The sequence below is a fragment of the Kryptolebias marmoratus genome, linkage group LG12 (assembly GCF_001649575.2).
Source record: "Kryptolebias marmoratus isolate JLee-2015 linkage group LG12, ASM164957v2, whole genome shotgun sequence".
Lineage (NCBI taxonomy): Eukaryota > Metazoa > Chordata > Actinopteri > Cyprinodontiformes > Rivulidae > Kryptolebias > Kryptolebias marmoratus.
The window spans coordinates 18,517,284-18,537,773 of record NC_051441.1 but is presented as its reverse complement, the minus strand read 5'-3'; the positions used below and the strand labels follow the sequence as shown (position 1 = coordinate 18,537,773).

Here is a 20,490-nt window from a genome sequence, read left to right as displayed (position 1 = left end):
GTTTGTTGGCAACATATCTCATGAACCACTAAACAAATTTTAATGAAACTTTCACAAAGTAATTGTTTTATTGACATCTACAACTGACTAACACATTTCAAGATGACTGCCACAGCAAATCAACCTTAGTAAACACAAAAATCTCTATAACCCAGGTAATTTCACAAACACCGAGTTAAAATTTGGTGTGTTCACTAAGACTAATCCCCAGCTTAAACTCTGAGTGCTAACTCAGCAAGATCTGCATTAAAACTTTGCATTAAGGTGATAAATCCAGACCTCTTCCTGCAGTATCAGAGTGGCATGGGCGGAGCTTCCTTCTGCTCACCTGGTGGTGATCCTGCTGATGAGCCTCCAGCCTACTTAAGCTCCTGGGGATGATCCATCCATCGCTGGAACATTATGTTTCCCCGGTACATGTACGGCCTCTCTCTGTGTCCCTCCTGACGATTCTTCCGTAACCTTGATTGTTTGTGTTTTTGTATAAGGCAGAAGTGTCAAACTCCAGGCCTCGAGGGCCGCTGTCCTGGAGGTTTTAGATTTTCCTGCTCCAACACACCTGATTCAAATGGTTTGATTAGCTCCTCACTAAATCATCAAGTTCTCCAGGAGCATGGCAACGAGTCATCCATTTAAACCAGGTGTTTTAAAGCAACAACACATCTAAAACATGCAGGACAGCGACCCCCGAGGAATGGAGTTTGACATCTGTGGTCTAAGGCAGCGGTTCCCAACCCTGGTCCTCGAGGAACACTATCCTGCACGTTTTCATTGTTTCCCTGCTTTTCAGCAGGTCCTTTCTGTCTGCAGAAGCCTGTTAATCACTTCCTCATTCAAATCAGGTGTGTCAAAGCAGGGAAACAACTGAAACATGCAGGATAGTGTTCCTCGAGGACCAGGGTTGGGAATCACTGGTCTAAGGAATACCACTGCACCTTCAAGAAGCCGCCTGGACACCTCCCACGCATCTGGAGCTCGTCTCCAGCCGTCCTTTGCCTTGCCACTCTCAGACCTTTACCTGCCGAAAGACTGACCCTCTGAAGATCTCGTCCTCCCCCCGAGCCAGCCTTCATATCGTTCCCTGTAAGAACAGAAGATTCAGCACCATGCTTCCCATCCTCCACATTCCACTAACCAAACTTTCATCCTTTTCAGATAGCCCTCCTGAGAGCACCACTGTAAATAAAACTCACTTACTTTTTACCTCTGAGTCCTCATTATCCGTCTGGGTCACTCCGGGTACTTCAGTAGTAAAACCTAACACATTCAGGAATTCTTAGTATTTACACACTTTTCAGTCCGACATGCTAGCCAATCGCCAAATAACTTCCTGTATGGCTTGCTGGGAGTACAAGAACAGTAGGGCGATCCTAGCTTAGATACTAGGACGTCTGAAAGCGAGATATGAAAACATTCCTGACCAGTGCTGACACAATGCTGACATCGCAGACCCTCCTGGAGACATGCAGTCAGAACGGCATCAAGGCACCTGAATCCTCAGAGAGTGCTGATCCTGCAGTCAAGAGGATCAAAAGGAAGGTGATCGCTCCCACCGCCCCGACCCCGTCATTGTTCCTGTGCAGTTCATGTGAAAGTGACTGGTGTTCAAGAGTCGGCTTCATCTGAAACAGTCACCCACCAGTGTATGTGTGCTGTTCTTTCAACTTATGAGATGCAGGATGCCTACTCCCAACACAAACACAAGCATCTTTAAGGTTAAACAAAGACTCCTAACATTGTGCTTACATATCACAGACAACTTAGCAAAGAATCCATTTTGTATAGCATAAGTAGGTACCTTGTCACTAGCAGCCTATTGCATGGACAGAGCTTGCTCCCATTTCTTTAGATGCCTCGACAAAAGGTGCTATAGTTTACAAGTGGAGAGGCATAAAGGTTTTTCCAAAAGAGCTGTTTACTTACTTTTTAGTCCCAAGCAGAGTTGTAATCAGCAAGAAAGTTGCTATGACAACAGTGTTTTCATGTTCAGTCTCTACTGGTGGTTAAACTTGATGCTTGAGGACATGTAATGTATAATCTTATCAAACTAAGATTTAAGTTATGAACTAAGTGTCACCACTGTTGAAATGATATTCCAGGAATACAGCAGCACTGAAATGACTCATACAGGAAGTACGTCAGTCACAAGCTAACATTTTATTGAGTGTTTAATTTTCAGTCACCATTATAGGCACGAATTGACTTAATCTAAATTCAAGCAATAAATTTGTTCAGTTAGTTTTAGGAAAATGTCAGACCTTAGCAACCTTGTGTAAGACAAGACACTTCATCTTTTTGCACAAAGCTGATTTATTTTTAGAAATATCATGGCGATAAAACCTGTGGCGATAACACCACATGACATACGTAGAAACTTGCAGATCCACTTTAACCTTCTTCCTTTGGTGTAATGTTTTGTTGTTTAAGCTTTGGGATTTCAGTCCTCAGCTTCAGCTTGTAAACTGGATGAGGAAGCACCTGTTGAGCTGAAGACTGTTTCTTGTCTGTTACATAAAGTTTGACCAGTAAGAATATTTATTACTCCAACTGCTGGTAACCCGTAGACTGGCCCGACTTTTTCCAGTTTATAGTGATTTAAATTTGTACCAAGTAACTAACTTATAACACATGTCAATAAACATCAACAGAGTAGTTACAAAAATATTAAACTGGTTATATTCGCACTAAAGCCAGATGTGGATCTGAGTAAATAAAGCTTTTAATTATCTGAAATTGGAAATAAAATATTTTCCAGTATTTAGCTGAAAATCTTGAGATCTGGATCTTTTTTTAAAAGCATTAAAACACTTTATGCCTTCTTCCAGTTCACAGCAGGTTTTTGTATTATGGTTTCTCACTGTGGCTGCCACCCCACACAATAATTTGGAGCTGCTCAAAAACCTTGGCGTGACAGAACCCACTGCTCAAAAACGTGACGTAACCCGCTGTTAGCCGTTGTTCTTTTTGGTCCTGTGTGCGATCAGGGGACGACATCATGAAGCTTTAGTGAACTTTGAATTTTGGGGGGGTTGTTTTCTCATTGCAAAGGTGGATTGTCAGCTGCCTTGTGCTCAGCTCAGTGTTTATGTAAAAAAAAAAAAATCACAATCTACTTCTTGACTTAAAGCCTTGTTTCTACTTATTTACCATCGGATCAACCTCTGTTGTTGTTTCCTTGACATTTCTCCCAGTGCAGTTTGGTCTTTTGGTTCTTAATGAAAGATACAGTTTTTTGAAGTTTCAATTAATTTAAACACCCCTATTATTTGAGTCATTTGAACGCCAAGACTCTCCATTGCACAAACAGGCAATTTGACACCTTTTAATCACAAGTTTTAGTACGATTCATCTGCCAATTTAATTCCTATTGAGAGATATTTTTTTACAGTTTTAGAACAAACACAGAATGCTGTACTGTAAGGTTTTTGTTGTGATATAGTATTTATTATGGGAAAAGGGAAAGGGAGACAAAAATATTTGTGTGTGTATGTGTTCATGAATGTCTGTTACTAAAATATTTCATAAACCACAGGACAAATTTTAATGAAGCTTGCAGGAAGTAATCATTGGCTGTATATCTACAACTGATTAACTTTAGGAGGGAACTCAATTCAAGATGGTCGCCACAGCTATGCAACATTAGCCAACACAAAAAAAAACAGAGACTGAGCTAAAAATCAATGTGGTAGTAGAGTTCTTCACATCTAACAATTTCACATGAGATCATGAATAATGTTTATTTTCAAGACTGATCCCTTATGTTTCATCAGATGATCTTAGTCTAAAACTCTGGCATGAAAGGTGGCGGGCGATATGCGTTCCTTCAAGGAACCTTCAATTCAAATTGTACTTATTCTTTTAAAATGCAGCAAAAAGAAGAAGCTAAAAGAGAAGGAAACTTTGTAGGGAGTCAACTAAAAACACAAAATATCATCATAGAACAATAAATAAAACCAATATGATCTAAATGAAAAGAACAAAATCCAAAGACTGGGACATGTTTCAGAGACACAGAGTTATTTTTTCAGTGTGGTTTTTGTCACAGGGTTCATCACTGTGGCTGCTATACTGTCCACTGTGTTTCAGCTCCTCACAAAAACACTTCACTCTGATGGATTATACATGACACACAGGCAGTCACTGGAAACCATTCGCTTATTTCTCTTTGGGCCATATTTCATGTGACTGTAAGCTCGGACTAGTGTGTATTTTAGGTTTTATGTTTGTGAATCGTAAAGTTGTGAAGCAGTGAGTCTTTGAAGCTCTTATAAAGTTTTATTTAAACTTTCTTTTACTCAATTCTACAAAAATTGTAAGTGAAAGCTTTTTAAAACCGTTGTAATTCCTGAGAAGTTCAGCAAAAACATGAAAGAAATAATTCAAACATCCATCATGTTTGTTTTGTTAAATGTCTAATAGATGGAAAATATCTGGTCTCACATTGAATTTTCTACATTTATTCATTGTTTTATAGTAAATGATCCACACTGATTGAGCCACATTTAAACCTTAATTCTCCTAAATAATTTCCAAAGCTTCATCCAGCAACATAATATATATTTACGCTCTGTATCTGCTGCTCTTTGTTGCCTCGTCACTAACTGTTAGACATCTAAAGGAGGTTTTCTAAGCAAATGTTCTCACTGAGTTGTTTTTTGCTGTGTCTTCATCCTTTACAGCATTTCTTATTTCGGGTTTTTGTTATTGGATGTTCCACTGTGGCTGCCGCTATGGTATCCACCGAGGCTGAGCTCCTTACAAAAACCCTGTTTCTACACGACCTGCGTAAACTTCAGCTTTTACATAATATGTTTTACTACATTCAAGGTGCTTAAATTAGATTTACAGATTTCATTATTTTTTTGATTATTTGTATTCATTTTATTGTTATTTCTCTTCAGTAATTCATTTTTATGAGCAGACCTTCTGTCTATAGATTTCTTTAGGACCCTGTGACTTTCTGATAAAGTTGGCTTCAGGTTGAGTTTTTGCGTGACCTTTAACCCCTGTGGTCGCTGCGACAAACAGTCCAACATCAACCTGTCAGCAGGAACGTGTTGATGTCTGAACCATATGTACCCGGCTGACAACAGCCTGAAACTGCTGTTTAAATCACCATGTTGTCATTTTTGGTGTCCAATTTTTTTTACCATTTAGCATGTATTTAGAATAAAAAGTCATTGTGTTCCTCGTTGAGTACCTCCAGCTAGATTTTATTTTGGAAAGAAAAAGCAAAACAGAATAGAATAGAGTTTACTGCCATTCGTACAAGTTAACAAAACAAGTCAAGTCAAGCAGTTAAAATCTAAAGTTAAGAAATGAATAAATGACAGAAAACATTAAAATAATAGTAATAAGATCAATAAAACTATGCTAAAGCAAGTAAAACCACAAAAAAAACTCTTTCTTTAATATAAAATAATAATTCTAAACTTTTTTTTTCATAAGTCCCTGCTATTTTGATCCTAAATTCACTTATAACTGTTTCTATTGTCAAGTGAATGTCACTTGGAAAGATTAAACACAAATAATGAGCTGGAGAGAAACTTGACTCTTTTTTTTTTTAGAACAGTTTTTCTTCAGCTGTTTTTGTTTTCACATCAGCTTTTGGTCATTTTCACACTAGCTGATCCATCTGAAGGTTGTTTTAAATGGAGTCAGTTTTATTCTATGGTTAAAATATAAATAAATCCAAATAAAAGTTATAACATTTGCTCTGTAAAGGAACTGGTTCACATTGTTTGATGAACTATCATCATGTCTGACAGTTTTTCAGCAGCAGTTTTTTGTCGGGGGACGAGTCACTGTGGTTGTTAGCACACTGTGATCCAACCTGATACAAAAAGCCCTCCCTGCACCCTGACTGTAGCCTCTTAAAGCTTATACCTTCAGCTGAAACGACTGTGTTGAGTTTAACTTTCTGCATCTTCTTTACTGTCTGCCACTCATAAACAAATTGAATAATGGAATTCATTAATTAGGTTTATTTTTTTAGCTCGTTCAGCAGAGCCACATTGTATTACAGGACCTCAGTGTGTCGTCTGATTTGTTCAAATATATTTAGAATCAGCCAGCATTCAGCTTTACTATCTTTACACTTAACAAAAAACAAGCCACAAGTTTTAAACGTACAGTAGTTTATGTTATGTGACATGACTCCAGCTTCTAATGGCATGTTTCACTCACAGTGGGGCTTTTTTTTAATTTATTTAGCTTATAATTTGACTGGACGTTCCTGCCAACTACAAGAACGGCATCAGGCACAACTTTACAGCAAAGACTTGTTAATGTTCAGTTTTTAAAGTAAGACAGTCACTATCAAACAAAACAAATATGAAACTTCATTTTGCTGACCTCTGAACCAAAGCAGCCACTTTGAAACTGTTGAGTGTATGTTGTTGTTTTTTATTGTCATCAATATGTTTTTATTATTCAAGAAGTTCACAAAATGATGCTTGTGATTTATGTTTTTGTTGTTAAGGTTACAGAATGATTTTGAACACCCTTGTCCTTGGTACCTCAGAGTGGGGTTACACTGTGTTGTGATGACCTGCAGATGGCAGCACAAGAAAAACTTTGTTCTTGTTTCTCAGCTCGGCTTCAGTCCCACAAGCCACAAAAAATGCTTCATTGTTCTATGATGAGTTGCTTCGGAGAGCCAGATATTGAAGAGTAAAGGCATGTTTGTATTCGAGGTAAATAAATCTGTCAGAAAATTCAGACTTCCTTGAGTTTGGTTACTGTTTTGATGAAGCCTACCTGCAGATTTATAAGGATTTTCTTATGGAAGAATTTACCCAACTCTATCACTAAGAAATTAATGTTTTATATCTCACCACAAATATTCTTTCCATTTTGTTCCTTACAGCATGGAATTTAAATGGGTTTTCAATTTGATTATAAGTAATACAAAAGAAAGCGACATCAAATGAATAAAGGCAATAAATGAAACAAATAATCTAACTTCTGGGCTTTCAGCTGGAAAAAACAAATGTCCAGATGTTAAGGTCGGTGTTAAAAACTCACTTTATTCAAAACAAATGGAGATAAATGATCACAAAAAGAGATTATTTCACTCTTTAACAGCTACCTGCCTTAACAAAAGGATCAAACAGGCTGAAAACACAAAGAACTTACTTAACACAGGGATCAAAATAAAACTAAGACTAAAGATTACTCAAAAACTCCCATCCTAACATCCTGGAGGGGTGACTCACAGCAGCCTTATTGCTCTTTAGCAAGTTTTCAGCTGAGGCTTTTCCTTCTAACATTTTCTAAATCAATAAAAAAGAAGAAATAGTTCATATTTGTCAATGAAAGTTTCAAAGTACTGTAGGTCTTTTAATATATATTTGTTTTACTCATTTAAAAAAAATGTTCTTTCCTTCTTCTTTACCTTTAAACATTAAATTGATCAACAATTCTTTCATCATTCATGGAGTCAGGGCATTTTATTACATCTTTTATGGTACTGTGGGTGCAGTTTAGCAACTTTTTGACTTTTTTCTGATCTGTTAATAGGTCATTTTGTTTTGGAAATAAGCAGATCAGAGTGAGACAAACGTGTCTCTCATCAACATCACGTAGACACAACAAAAAAATAATCATGCTCTCCATCAAAAGTTTAAACTGCATGTTCCTTACGCTGTATGTGAAACTGTTTTGGTTTTGATTTTGGTTTCTGAGTTCATGAGCACGACTATGTATTTTTGTATCGCTGTGGCGCTAACCCAGCTCCTGCAGAAGTGTCTTCGCTGTAGCTGAACTTCAGAGCAACATGTTGCTGTGTGATCATGTCGTCTGATCCAACCTGTTCCTTAGCTGTCATCACTTAAAGAGGAACCAGATTCGATAGATTATGGTCAAAGACTGTCCAGGCTGCACAACCTTTGAGTCTGGCTAAATGAGATCAGTGATGCACACATCTGTAGGAACACAAATCAAGGTTAACATCATAATTCATCTAAATATAGAGTGTTTCTAAGTGATTATTAGTTAAATCTCACAGGGAAGCAGCAGCATCAGAGCTGCAGAGAACATTTGTAGTTAAATCTGAACTGATGGTGACTTTGGTCCTCTGACTGACCCACAAACACACATAATTTTTGCTTTCTGTGTCTCCTGTCCCTATTCACCTGCCCTCAGCTCTGTAATTCTCCAGTCTGCTTGCCACGCCCACCTCACCTGTTCCTCGTCATGTCCCAGCTGTAACTCATTTCACCCTCAGTTCCTTAAAACCAGTTCCTTTTCGTTCATTCATCCTGTCTAGATGTCCATGCTTTTGTGTTTGTTTGCTCATCATTTTCCCCCGCTGTCTCTGTAAGTTTTTGGTAATTTGTTTTGCTGCTACGTCAGTCTTTTTTTTTTTCCAGTTCTTTAAAAAACACTTTTTCTTTTTATTTCTAAATGAGTCTGTGTATTGGGTTCACCTCATTCAACTCTGACATCAAACAGCAAAAAAAAAAGAAAAACTATTTTTGTTGAAGTTAATTCACTTTTTGAGGCACATTGTTTACCTTCATTAGAAAATATTAAAAGCTTGGGTGTCAGTTGTAGGATTTTGTACAGCTGCTCCACTGACTTTAACCACTGTGAGTCTCGAGCACAATAATAAACAGCAGAATCTTCAGTCCTCAGACTGTTCATCTGCAGATACACCTGCTGTCTGTTGTTGTCTCTGGAGATGGTGAACCGGCCCTGGACTGACTGAGAGTAATACTGAGCACCACCACTATCAGCAGCGATCCACTCCAGTCCTTTCCCAGGAGCCTGTCTGACCCAGTGCATCCAGAAACTGCTTAATGTGAACCCTGAGACTGTACAGGTCAGTCTGTGGGATTCTCCGGGTCTTTTAACCACTGGTTCAGATTCTATCAGAGTCTGACCTTCAACACCTGTCAAATAAAGAGAAAAAAGTCATTTAACCTAAATTTCAGTTTTGATGAAGATAAAATGTATCTGAACTCAGTGTTTCACCTGCCCAGCAGACCGTTAGAAGAAGCAGCCCTCTGTAGTCCATCATGCTGTTTGTTAAATGTTTCTGTCGACCTCTCTGCTGCTTGATAAGTAAAACCAGAAACTATTTGCATGAACTCCTCCTAGAAACTCAGAAATCGTTTTCATAACATTATCCATTTGTATATTGGAGCTGTTAGAAATTCATTTGACATAAATGATTGATTTAGAGTTTGTCTTCGTGCAAAATGTGTAGCAATTTGTTTAAAAATGTTAACGTGCCACAAGATGCGGAAATCAGTAACACGTTTCAAAGGTTCAGGATGAAGTGTAGAGAAGCAAAGAGATGTTTGCTGGAAATGTGCAGATGAGGGATTTTATGTTATTTCACTCGAGAACACACACAGCATTTCCGACTTTATTTCTTCTGATCTGAGTTCCTGATTTCTGTGTTGCAGTGGCTGGTATAGTTGCACATCAAACTTCACAGATAATAATATCATGAGGTCAGAAACAAGTATTTCATCCATATGTATCATCTAGTGTGTGATCACACATACAAACTTACATGTGCCTTCAGCTATTTTCACATTCACATCTTGAAGGAGAAGAAAAAGACTAAAAAAGAGGTACTGTCCAACCCTAATTCCAAAAAGTTGGGACTTTGTGTAAAATGTAAATAAAAATATAATTTTAACAATGAAATATAGTAAACATAGCAAATGTTTAATTTCAAAAAATGAACTATTTCTGGGGGGGGAAGTAGATTTGGAATTTTTTGGCATCAACATATCTCAAAAAAGTTAAGATAAGGGAAAGAAAACAGATAACATTGAAAGTAAAACAGACCACAATGTCAGGTCCTTAACATTTTATAAAGTCTACATCAGATTCATATTTAGAAAACTTTAATTATCCCTGAGGGGCAATTGTGGAAACACAGAGCGTAATGACTATGTAGGATTAGGACCTAAATAAGATGAAGATATCTATATTGTTATCTCAAACAGAAATAAATTAAATAATTAAATAAAAATAACTTTATTATTGTTGAAGTTAATTCACTTTTTGAGGCACATTGTTTACCTTCATTAGAAAATACTAAAAGCTTGGGTGTCAGTTGTAGGATTTTGTACAGCTGCTCCATTGACTTTAACCACTTTGAGTCTCGAGCACAATAATAAACAGCAGAATCTTCAGTCCTCAGACTGTTCATCTGAAGATACACCTGCTGTCTGTTGTTGTCTCTGGAGATGGTGAACCGGCCCTGGACTGACTGAGCGTAGCGAATGTTATCACTGTCGTAATGAGCAGCGATCCACTCCAGTCCTTTCCCAGGAGCCTGTCTGACCCAGTGCATCCAGAAGCTGCTGAATGTGAACCCTGAGACTGTACAGGTCAGTCTGTGGGATTCTCCGGGTCTTTTAACCACTGGTTCAGACTGTGTCAGAGTCTGACCTTCAACACCTAAAAGAAGAAACGGAGAGTTTGCATCATGTTGATAACGCACTTTAAACATTTTTAGGGCAAAATTAGCGAAAGTCTCCACCTGTCCAGCAGAGGGTTAAAAGCAGCAGCTCTGTTCTGAAGTCCATCGTGTTAACCTGAGTCTTCAGTGTCCTCTGTCATCATCGCCGCAGGCAGATAAGTAGAGATGAAGATGTCTGAGTTTTGCATTGACTCCTCCTCCTCCTCCTCACGAGACTCTGAGCAACCTCTCTCTGTTACCAAAACTGTTTGAAGAAACTCAAAAAAGAAAAAAACCTTTGCTCCCAGTTTCCAGTTCAGTTTATTCATTAGCTTAAAAATGTTTACAACTACTTGTTTGCACTTGGTTAGTATGTACACCTATATACTTCTGATTTTGAAGTCAGTTGCTTTTTGTCTTTATTATGTGATTGTAGGATTAAGAAAAGGCTGAATGGTAGAACAGGTGGATAAAACTGTTCCCTCACAGTAAGAAGGTTGCTGGTTCAACTCTTGGCTGAGGCCTTTCTATGTGTTCTCACAGTCTAAAGATTTGTCTGTCAGGTTGAGTAGCAGCTCCAATTTATCTGTGTGTGTGAGCATGAGAGGTCTGTCTCCTTTGTTTGCCTGTGATGGACTGGCAAATCCCATCTTTCACTTAATAACAGCATCAGATTTCTTCAAACGTCTGTGGAAACTGCAAACTTTAATAACCATATTCTTAAGTTACAATTATAAGCTCTCTACTGGTTTAGCTGCCAAATATGCTCTTGTTTTAAGTTACAAATATTAATGTTGGGGTGGGTGTTTCTTGTTGTTTGTTTTTGAAGATTTAAACTTAATTTTGTTCACTTCATAGCCCCCTTTTTTGTAGAATCAGTTATCAATATAAAAAAAAAGTCAATCATTCTTTGCAAGACAAAGATGCAAACGTTCAATCTACCTAAATACATTGAATAAGACAAATCCATTGTTAGCTAGTTGCTTTTCTTTGAACCATCCTGTGTGTGAGTTGTAAAATAGTTCATGATGTAAGAGCTCCTCCTTTGGTGGCTTCAGTCTGAATTTGTTTTTTAGAGAATAGTTTTAGGATTTCAATCCTGTTTCTAATCCACTCCAGTCCTTTACAGCTGGATCGAATATAATCTGTTCATTTATTCTTGTTTTTGGTTTTCATATTTAAAAGTTATTAAATTCAACTTATAAGTATAGTTGTTTAGAGGAAAGGTGTTTTAGACATCTCAACATTTCATATTTTGCATTATTCACTTATTATTCCATATTTGACTTACTGTAAAAACAAAAAGTCAACACGTATGTGACTAAAACTGAACCTTTTTAAGACAAAGAAAAAGCTATAGAAACTACATAAACTAAATGTTAAAGATCAAGCTAATAGTGTTTTTATGAAGTCAAAAGTATGGAAAATAAAATATTTGGCTAGCTTAAAAATAGTATTAGATTTGTGCAAAGCTAAAAAGAAATTTGCCGACAAATAATTTGCAGAGGGTTGTTTTTGTACTGAGATCCAGCGATGAAGATCATAGGAGGGAATTTGATTTTTAAAGTTTTTGCACAAACTACGCTAAAGCAGATGTGTATCTCAGTACATGGAGATAAATTATGGAATAAACTGGGTGATGGTATAAAAAAAATGTTTAACTATGAATCAGTTCAAGAAAAAATTACATGTTCTGAACTTATGGAATGATATTAAAGGTTGATTTGTATTTGGGGTGGAACGGTGGTTAGAGCTGTCGCCTCCCAGCAAGAAGGTCAGAGGTTTGCTTCCTGACCTGGGGCCTTTCTGGGTGGAGTTTAGATGTCCTCTCTGTGCTCAGGTGGGTTTCCTTCCACAGAACAAAAACATGTTCGGTTCACTGGTAACTCTAAGTTGTCTCTTGATGTGAGTGTGAATGGTTGTTTGTCTCTTTGTGTCCCTGTGATGGACTTGTGACCTGTCCAGGGTGTCCCCTGCCTTTTGCACAGGGACTGCTGGAGACAGACACCAGCTCCCCACAACCTGGAAAGAAGAAGTGGGTAAAAAAAAAAAAATGGATGGCTAGATTTGTAACTGAGTTTCATTTGTGGATGAATATTTATGTAAACATGATCAATCTGTTGACTTCTTAAGAAAGGAGCAGGTTATATAAGATTATTTACTCTGGTCCTGTTTCACTTCAACTTTGAGTTTTGGTAGATTTTTGCATCTGTACATTCATTGTAATTGTAAAACTGGATGAGTGAAATAAATAAAATACTTAATAAAATATATATTGTAATTATTTTAATGAACATTATGTATGGTGGGCTTGAAGACTTTAAATCCAGACCAGGATATTGATTTGTCTTTCCAAAACAGAATACAGAAAACAAAAGACCTCAAGTTTCTTTTGTTTTAGAAACTTTTGTTGATTCCTTTTTAATGAAGAAACTCTAGCAGACACATCTGCTCCTTTAGAATTTAATAGTTATTTCTTTTAAAACAAATTGAACCTTGATAATGAAAGTGTGGGATTATAGATGATTAAATGCTGTACAGTTTCAACAAACATGTAAAGTGGTGAATCAGTGATATTTGGACTTTTTAATTGTGAATTTTTTGGTGTTTTCATGGATTTAATACATGATGACAGTATATTACTTTTTGATTTTTATGGTCATGTATTGAACTAAAAGCCATTTTAAGTAAATAGTGAGAAAAAAGTCATTAACGACTAAAAAGAGTGAACCTAAATAAAAGCGGTAGGTTTTTGTACAGCTGCTAACTGAAGTCGAGTCACTGTGGATCTCAAGCACAATAATAAACAGCCGAATCTTCAGTCCTCAGATTGTTCATCTGCAGAATCAGCTGCTGTCGGCTGTCGTCTCTAGAGACAGTGAATCGGCCTTGAACTGACTGGGAATAATATCTTGCACTCCCACTGCCGCTATCATGCCACGCAACCCACTCCAGTCCTTTCCCGGGAGTCTGTCTGTTCCAGGCCATGTAGTAGCTGCTGAGCGTGAACCCAGAGGCTGTACAGGTCAGCCTATGGGATTCTCCGGGTCTTTTAACCACTGGTTCAGACTCTGTCAGGGTCTGTCCTCCAACACCTGCTAAGACAGTCACACAAATATATCAGAAAAGGTACGTCAGACACAAAATAAACCCTTAAACTGAAGTTGGAGAACTCTTCACCTGCGCAGCACAAAGCTAAAAGCAGCAGTCCTGTCCTGTGGTCCATCATGTTGAACTGTCAGTCTGCTCTCTGCCGTCCTCTCTGCAGGAAGTTAAGAAGAGATGGAGAGTGGCCAGGATTTGCATTGACTCCTCCTCAACAGGAGAAGATTATTAGACTCTGCATTTAAATGAGATGTTTGACAAAAAAGTTTAGACAGATGAATTAAAGAGTGACAACCGGAGAGACGTCATTCAGTTTGACATGTTTCAGACAGTCCTGTAATCTGGATTTCTTTCTTTCTTTACAAGTTGCATCAATAATACTTGTAGTATATTTCCCCAAGTTATCTCTATAGCAGTCATAAGACATAATATTACATTTTTAAACTGATAAATCCTCACATATAAGCATGATTTCATAACATTGGTAGATGTTCTGACTGTAACAGGTCTTTTTGTAACTCTGTGGCTCTGACCAGCCGAAACACAATAACAAAATAATACTTTCATTTACATTTGCAATTTATCAGGATCCTAAACATCAACTTTTTTTTTTGCACCTAAATCTGCATTAATATTATTATTATTGTAACACAGGAAAGGAAGACAGAATTAATGCCACTTAATAATTGTCCCTCTTGAAATGCTCAAAAATTATTTAATTTTTTTGGCACTGTTAGTTTTTGTTCCAAGTTCACTTTTCTGAGCAGAAACAAAAACTACAGAAGCAGCTGCTTCAGTCTTTTTGACATCCATTTGAATGTTTATGTGTTTTGTGTCTGTTCTGAGAAGGTTCCCTCGAAGGTGAATGTTTTTTTATGCGTAGCCCAAACGTTCCCTTGCAGAATGAAGCTTCTGTCAAATTATCGATGAGACTTCTTTGAACAGTTTACATGATGGGAGAACAAATAGGCCTAGATTCACATTCCTTAGAGGTCTGTGTTTGTCTTTCTGTGAAGAATTGAATTGAATTCACTGAATTTATTTTTAGTTCATTGTGAATTATGAATAACAGCTTTTTTATGGGGAAAATGCTGTATGTATAGTAGTTTTGCTACCAAATAAGAATTTTCCTCTTGGAAACCAGTAGATGAATGTAAATTATTACTCTTAGATTTTTGTTTGGCCGTTGAACCAGCAGGAATCAACTACATTTGATTTTGAAACTCTAACACAGATCTTACTGAGTTGATATTTTATGCGGTACTAAACTAAATGCTGTCTGATAAAAATCATAAAAAACGTTCATGTGTTGACTGCAATGCTTTAAGCTTCTGTAATTATCCGTTTCAAAAATGTGTTTAGTAATTCAATGAACATTTATTGTTCTTTTAAAAAAAAAACACATAATAACGTCAACAGATGCTTCTTTAAAACTTTAACGAGAACTAAAAACTAGGTTACAATTATTAGCTCGCTGCTGGTTTATCAGCCAAATATACTCTGGGATTTGTTGGGTTTTTTTGCACATTTGCTCCTACTTAAAGCATGAAACCAGACTTTAAATCATCAGTGGTGTGACGGCTCCTCCTCTGGTGGTTTTATGTTCCAGGTGCTCAGACTCTGAGGGGTTTTTGTTCAGCTCTAGTTTTGCTTTCTCTTACTGTGGGTCTCTCGCACAGTAATACACGGCAGAGTCTTCGGGCTGCATGTTCTGCCCATTCAGAGTCACCGTGTTGCTGGAGGAGTCTAGGTCAATGCTGAACTTGTTCTTCAGTGAATCCTTGTAGCTAGTGGAGCCACCAACTCTGCTACCGATCCACTCCAGTCCTTCCCCTGCAGGCTGTCGGATCCAGGCTGTCCAGTAGCCGGTGACAGAATAAGAGACCTGACAGGTGATGGTCAGACGCTGACCTGGCTGCACCGTCACAGAGGCCGGCTGAGTCAGCTGCTCGCATGTCACATCTGTAGGTTTAAAGAGGGAAAAAAAGGAGAATATTCTTCTTTAGTCGTGCTGGCAGAACAGAACAGAATCATTAATGACAGCAAACCCAGAGAGACTCACAGGATCCAGCTGCAAACAGCAGCAACAGAGTTACAGAAACCATGGTGGAGACTGACTTCTTCAGCTGGAGTTCAGGTTTTATTGCTGAGTGAAAAAAAATGGGGTCTCAGAGTATTTGCATAAAATCAAACATATGAAGTACTAGAAATATACTAGCTTGACTGAATTTGTTCATACTTAATTCTGCAAAGAAAACAGCTGCTTTTTTTGTTAAAATTAAAAAAAAAATCAACTTGGTTATCAATCTATGAAGTTTTTGGACTGAATATGAGCCTGTTGATTATCAGATGACCGATCACAGCCATGGATGAAGAAGAAAAACTCGGAGTGGAAGTCAAATTTGTAAATTATATGTCCAACACTTTAGAAGAAATTGCAGATATTGGTTTTTGGCCCATCCTCCTCAAAAAGAAAACATCTCATTTAAAACATTTCTGGAAACTTAAACATGTAATTCACTACTTTTTATGAACAGTGCAGTATACAGCCTTTACATAAACAATGCATCAAATAGTGGTTTTGGTCAGAGTAATAAGTCATGTCTGTGACATGATTTTCCGCTGTAGGAAACACATGGTTTGTTTTTTTTAAACTCAACACAACAGGGCACTAAAGAGTGTAAAAACTGCCTCCAGAAGTATAAAAATGTTTACATTACAGTTACATCTTGCAGAAAAGTCCTGATACCATCCAATGTCTTTACCTCCTTATGGACGGAGTAGTTATTAAAAACACTGTTTACTATTACTGCTGTTGAAATATTTCACTGGCAGCTAGAAGAAGCAGGAAGTTACAAACCACAGCAGCAGCTGTTCCCTCTGGTTTTCATTTGTTTGTCTTTTTTTTTTACTTGTATTTCAATACTCTCATTTTGTTTTCCTACCGTGTGTCACAGCCACCCACGGGTCAGTGCAAAAGGTTTAGTTTATTAAATGGAATATTTTTGTTCATGCGCTGGACACACACTCCTTTAGATTTACCAGTCTGACAAATCAATTTAAGTGTGATTTGTAATGTAAACAGTCACATTGTTAGTATATTTATTTGGAGATCCTTTGCTGCACAAATCCCATGCATTTCAAGGTGTATCCTTTTCAAAATGTTTAATCCAGTTAATGGCAAAGTGACCAATGAAGGTAGACTCCCTCGAACAGGGGTGGCCAACCCTGGTCCTGGAGAGCCACTATCCTGCATGTTTTACTTGTTTCTCTGCTCCAACACACCTGATTCAGTGGTTAAATCACCTCCTCATGTTCTGCAGAAGCCTGTTAATCACCCATTGATTCAAATCAGGTGTGTTGGAGCAGAGGAACAAGTAATACCTGCAGGATGGTGGCCCTCCAGGACCAGGGTTGGCCACCCCTGCCCTAAAACCGAGAGAATCTCCTGGCTTGTTTTTACCATTAGTGACTGAAAGAACTGACTCTTCCTCATTAAATTAAAAAGAGCAAATTGATTTGTGCGTGGAAATCATTAAGATCTTGTTGTCATTTTTTGCCAGCTTAAGCTTTCTTTTAGTCCAGAGTTTGATGTTCCAAGAACCAAAAAGATTGGGAGACTCAGGATGGAGGGGAAAAAAGGAACTGACTTTATTCACAGGCTTGTGAGAAGGATAGGACCAGGAGGATTGTCATGCAGAATAATTTTGAGTCAGACAGAAGGCAATGGCTCTTACAGAGTTGTGTTGTTGTGCCGTAGGCTGAAATCACCACATAGAAACCAGAGCTCCAGATTATAAAGAGGCTTTTAAGATGTCAGAGCTCATCAGGCCATCAGCAGCAGCACCTGTTGCTCGTGAGCTGCAGAGAGTAGGGTTAGTGGGAGAACAGGCAGAACAGAAGCTGGAACTCTCACTTATATACAAAACATGCAAATAAATAAATTAGAAAATAAACCATTCATTAAATCTAATCGTAATACTTAATATCTGTTATATCCCCTCTCAAACCTACACCTCAAGGATGAGGGACACTCTTCTGAGGACCAAAATGTTCATGTCTTGGACCGAGAACAGAGATGGTTTGTGAGGGGGGCGAAGGAAGCCATCTATGTCAAAAGAGAGAAACCAACTTTAAACAGAGGAGGTCTCAGATTTTAGCTTTCAAAAACATATAATGGAGCTTTAGGCCTGATCCCCAGTCAGTTTCACTCCAATCAGGACCTGCGTCCATGTGACCAGAGTGGCCCATCAGTGAGTCAGGCTAACAAGGACCCTAATGAGCCTCTGTTGTAATGAGAGTGAGTTTAATTTACAGGCAAATTCAGCTAACAAACATCTCAGCTTTAAAAGCTCAAACTCCAGTCTCTCATCTTTTTAAATTGAGAAAGCTCCTCAGATGAGAAGCAAAACGTTTTCAGCTACAGAACAGAAGTCGTCGTTGTGACTAAAATGACTCAAATGGGACAGAAGTACAGAAACCTTTTTTTGAATAAATGCATAAATTTTAAAAAGTTATGTAAATATTTAATATATTTGGCCTCAAAAACCCCAAAACCTATATCAGAAAGTCATATTCAGATTTCTTAATACAACAAAGACAGAGTGACAAGAAACAAAAAATGTATATATATATATATATATATAAAACTTAAAGGGAATTTATTTTTTATTGCAATCTACTATACTAGCCTAACAATAAAAACTGTTACCAGAAGTTATAGTTGTCACTTTGTTTTAGACTGTAATCATCATGGTTTAATTTATTTTTTCTCAGTGAAAATATCTAAAATCATGAATTCATTTTGATCATTGTAAAGAAAAGATGAGAAACCATCATATTTAATCCATGTAGAATGGTACGAGACAGGAGAAGCTTTGAGGAAGAGCATGTTTTTGTCTGATTCCTGATGTCAAATAGAGGATGTGGGTTTTTGTGCGACTCTCCTGTTTGTGTCTCTCACTGTGTCTACCGGGCGCAGTAATACACAGCCGAGTCCTCAGTCCTCAGATTGGTCATCTGCAGGTAGAGTTTACTGATGGAGTCGTCTCTGGAGATGGTGAACCGACCCTGGACTGACTGGGAGTAAAAGAAATGAGAACTGCCTGTGTGCGCAAGAGCGACCCACTCCGGTTCTTTTCCAGGAGCCTGTCGGACCCAGTTCATGTGATAGCTGCTGAATGTGAATCCAGAACCTGTACAGGTCAGCCTGTGGGATTCTCCGGGTCTTTTAATGACTGGATCAGACTCTGTCTGTCCTTCAACACCTGCTAAGACATTATGATAAAAGAAACAAAACATCAACAGAAATGAGCCGGTGAAGCAAATAAAATGTAGATGTTTCTTGGAATCTGTGCTGATTTCCACCTGCCCAGCAGATCATTGCCAGCAGCAGTCCTGCTCTACAGTCCATCGTGGTAAACTATGTGTTCGCCGTCTCTGGTCGTCCTCTGCAGAGAAATAAGAGCCGGAGGACGAGTTTTACATTGTTTTACATGAACGCCTCCTCACAGGAAGGAAACAACCGGATCAGACCAGATTTTATATCAAATTCTATTTCATTTACTACTAATAATAGGAATAATAAAGCAGCTAATGCTAGAGAACAAAACAGAATCAAGTCCAGAAATTCTGATCATGGTACAAGTATTGTCACAAAGTTTGCTGCTTCTGTGTTTTTACAGATGTTCTTTTTGACTAATTAATAGTGGTAATATTCAAGTGGCTAATGTTAGTGAATCAAAGTACGGATGTCATTTAATTCTTTTTGTATTTTTAAATGATTTACATAACAGTGGTGAATGATGTTTGAGATGTATTTTAGTTGGGTTTTAAAAATGTACATAAATCACTTCTGGTACTTTTCCTTCTTGCTGTTTATTTTTCTGTTTAGAAATTAAAGTTTGAACACCAGGTTTTATTTTTTAAGTTACCATTATTATTATTATTATTATTGTTTAGATTAAAACCTGACCTTATAGCCTTTGTTGTTGACCAAAGATTGTTGTTTCTTTTGTTTTTGTCCTATTTTTAAATCAGATGTTTCAATACTTTGATTCTTGATTATTGTACTGTATATATCTAAGTTAGTCATTAGCATTAGTGCTGGGATGCAGTAAAAAAAATTACCTTTTCAAAAATGTTGATGTTTCAATATTTAAATTGTTTAAACACAACTTAGAAAATAAAAAGCATTTTATAAAACCCATAAAGACTGATTATCTCTGCACTGTGACAGTAAACTCGTTTAAATATTGTGGTGGATTCGTGTTGCTGCCGGATGAGTTTTTTGTTCTGTGTCACTGTGATTATCGACAGGCTGTTCATCTGCAGATACACCTGCTGTCGGCTGATCTCTCTGGAGATTGTGAACCGTTTTTTTTTTTTACTCACTGTGAGTATTCAAAGCAGATAATATAAAGTGATCCACTCCAGTCCTTTTTCCAGCTGCTTCTCTGAGCCAAACTTTATCATAATCATCCCCCAAACTCTGAATATATACAGGTCAGTTTGTGAGATTCTCCGAGCCGTTTAACCCCTGATTCACACCGAGTCAGTGTTTGACCCTCACCAGACAGATGCGTCATTAAACTCCAACAATGTAATGTTCATCCCTCAAGTTAAAATGTTTTCTTCTTATCGGTCCAGTAAACTGATAGGATGAGGGGAAAAAAAACAACCCCAGGCTCGGGTCTAACCACTGCAACTGTCTGCTGTGTTTGTGTCAGGGGTCCGAAGAGAGTCTTAAACTCTGCAACAAACATGGAAAGAAGGAAGCGAATAGAGTTTGCATCAACTCCTCCCACTCAGATGAAAACTTGATAAAATAAAAACTCATCTCCTCGAGAGAATAGATAGATATATAGATAGAGTATTTCAGCATCATCTTGATAACATTTTCTTCCTTCAAACTAATACATTCAAAGCCAGATTTATGAGAAATTTGATTCATTTCTGGAGTA

The 20,490-nt window shown here is 37.6% G+C and overlaps 1 protein-coding gene across 1 annotated transcript in view; it reads right to left on the bottom strand.

Moving 5' to 3' along the window:
• The window catches only part of LOC108236236 (Ig mu chain C region), a 30,075-nt gene extending 14,416 nt beyond the window's left edge, over positions 1–15,659 (bottom strand). Inside the window, exons 1-2 of the mRNA XM_037978823.1 lie at positions 15,591–15,659; positions 15,190–15,490 (exon numbers count right to left, since the gene is read on the bottom strand). Coding sequence (XP_037834751.1) covers positions 15,190–15,490; positions 15,591–15,633 — 344 coding nt within the window. The 5' untranslated portion in view covers positions 15,634–15,659. The remainder of the gene's footprint in view (positions 1–15,189; positions 15,491–15,590) is intronic.
• Between the last annotated feature and the right edge of the window lie 4,831 nt (positions 15,660–20,490).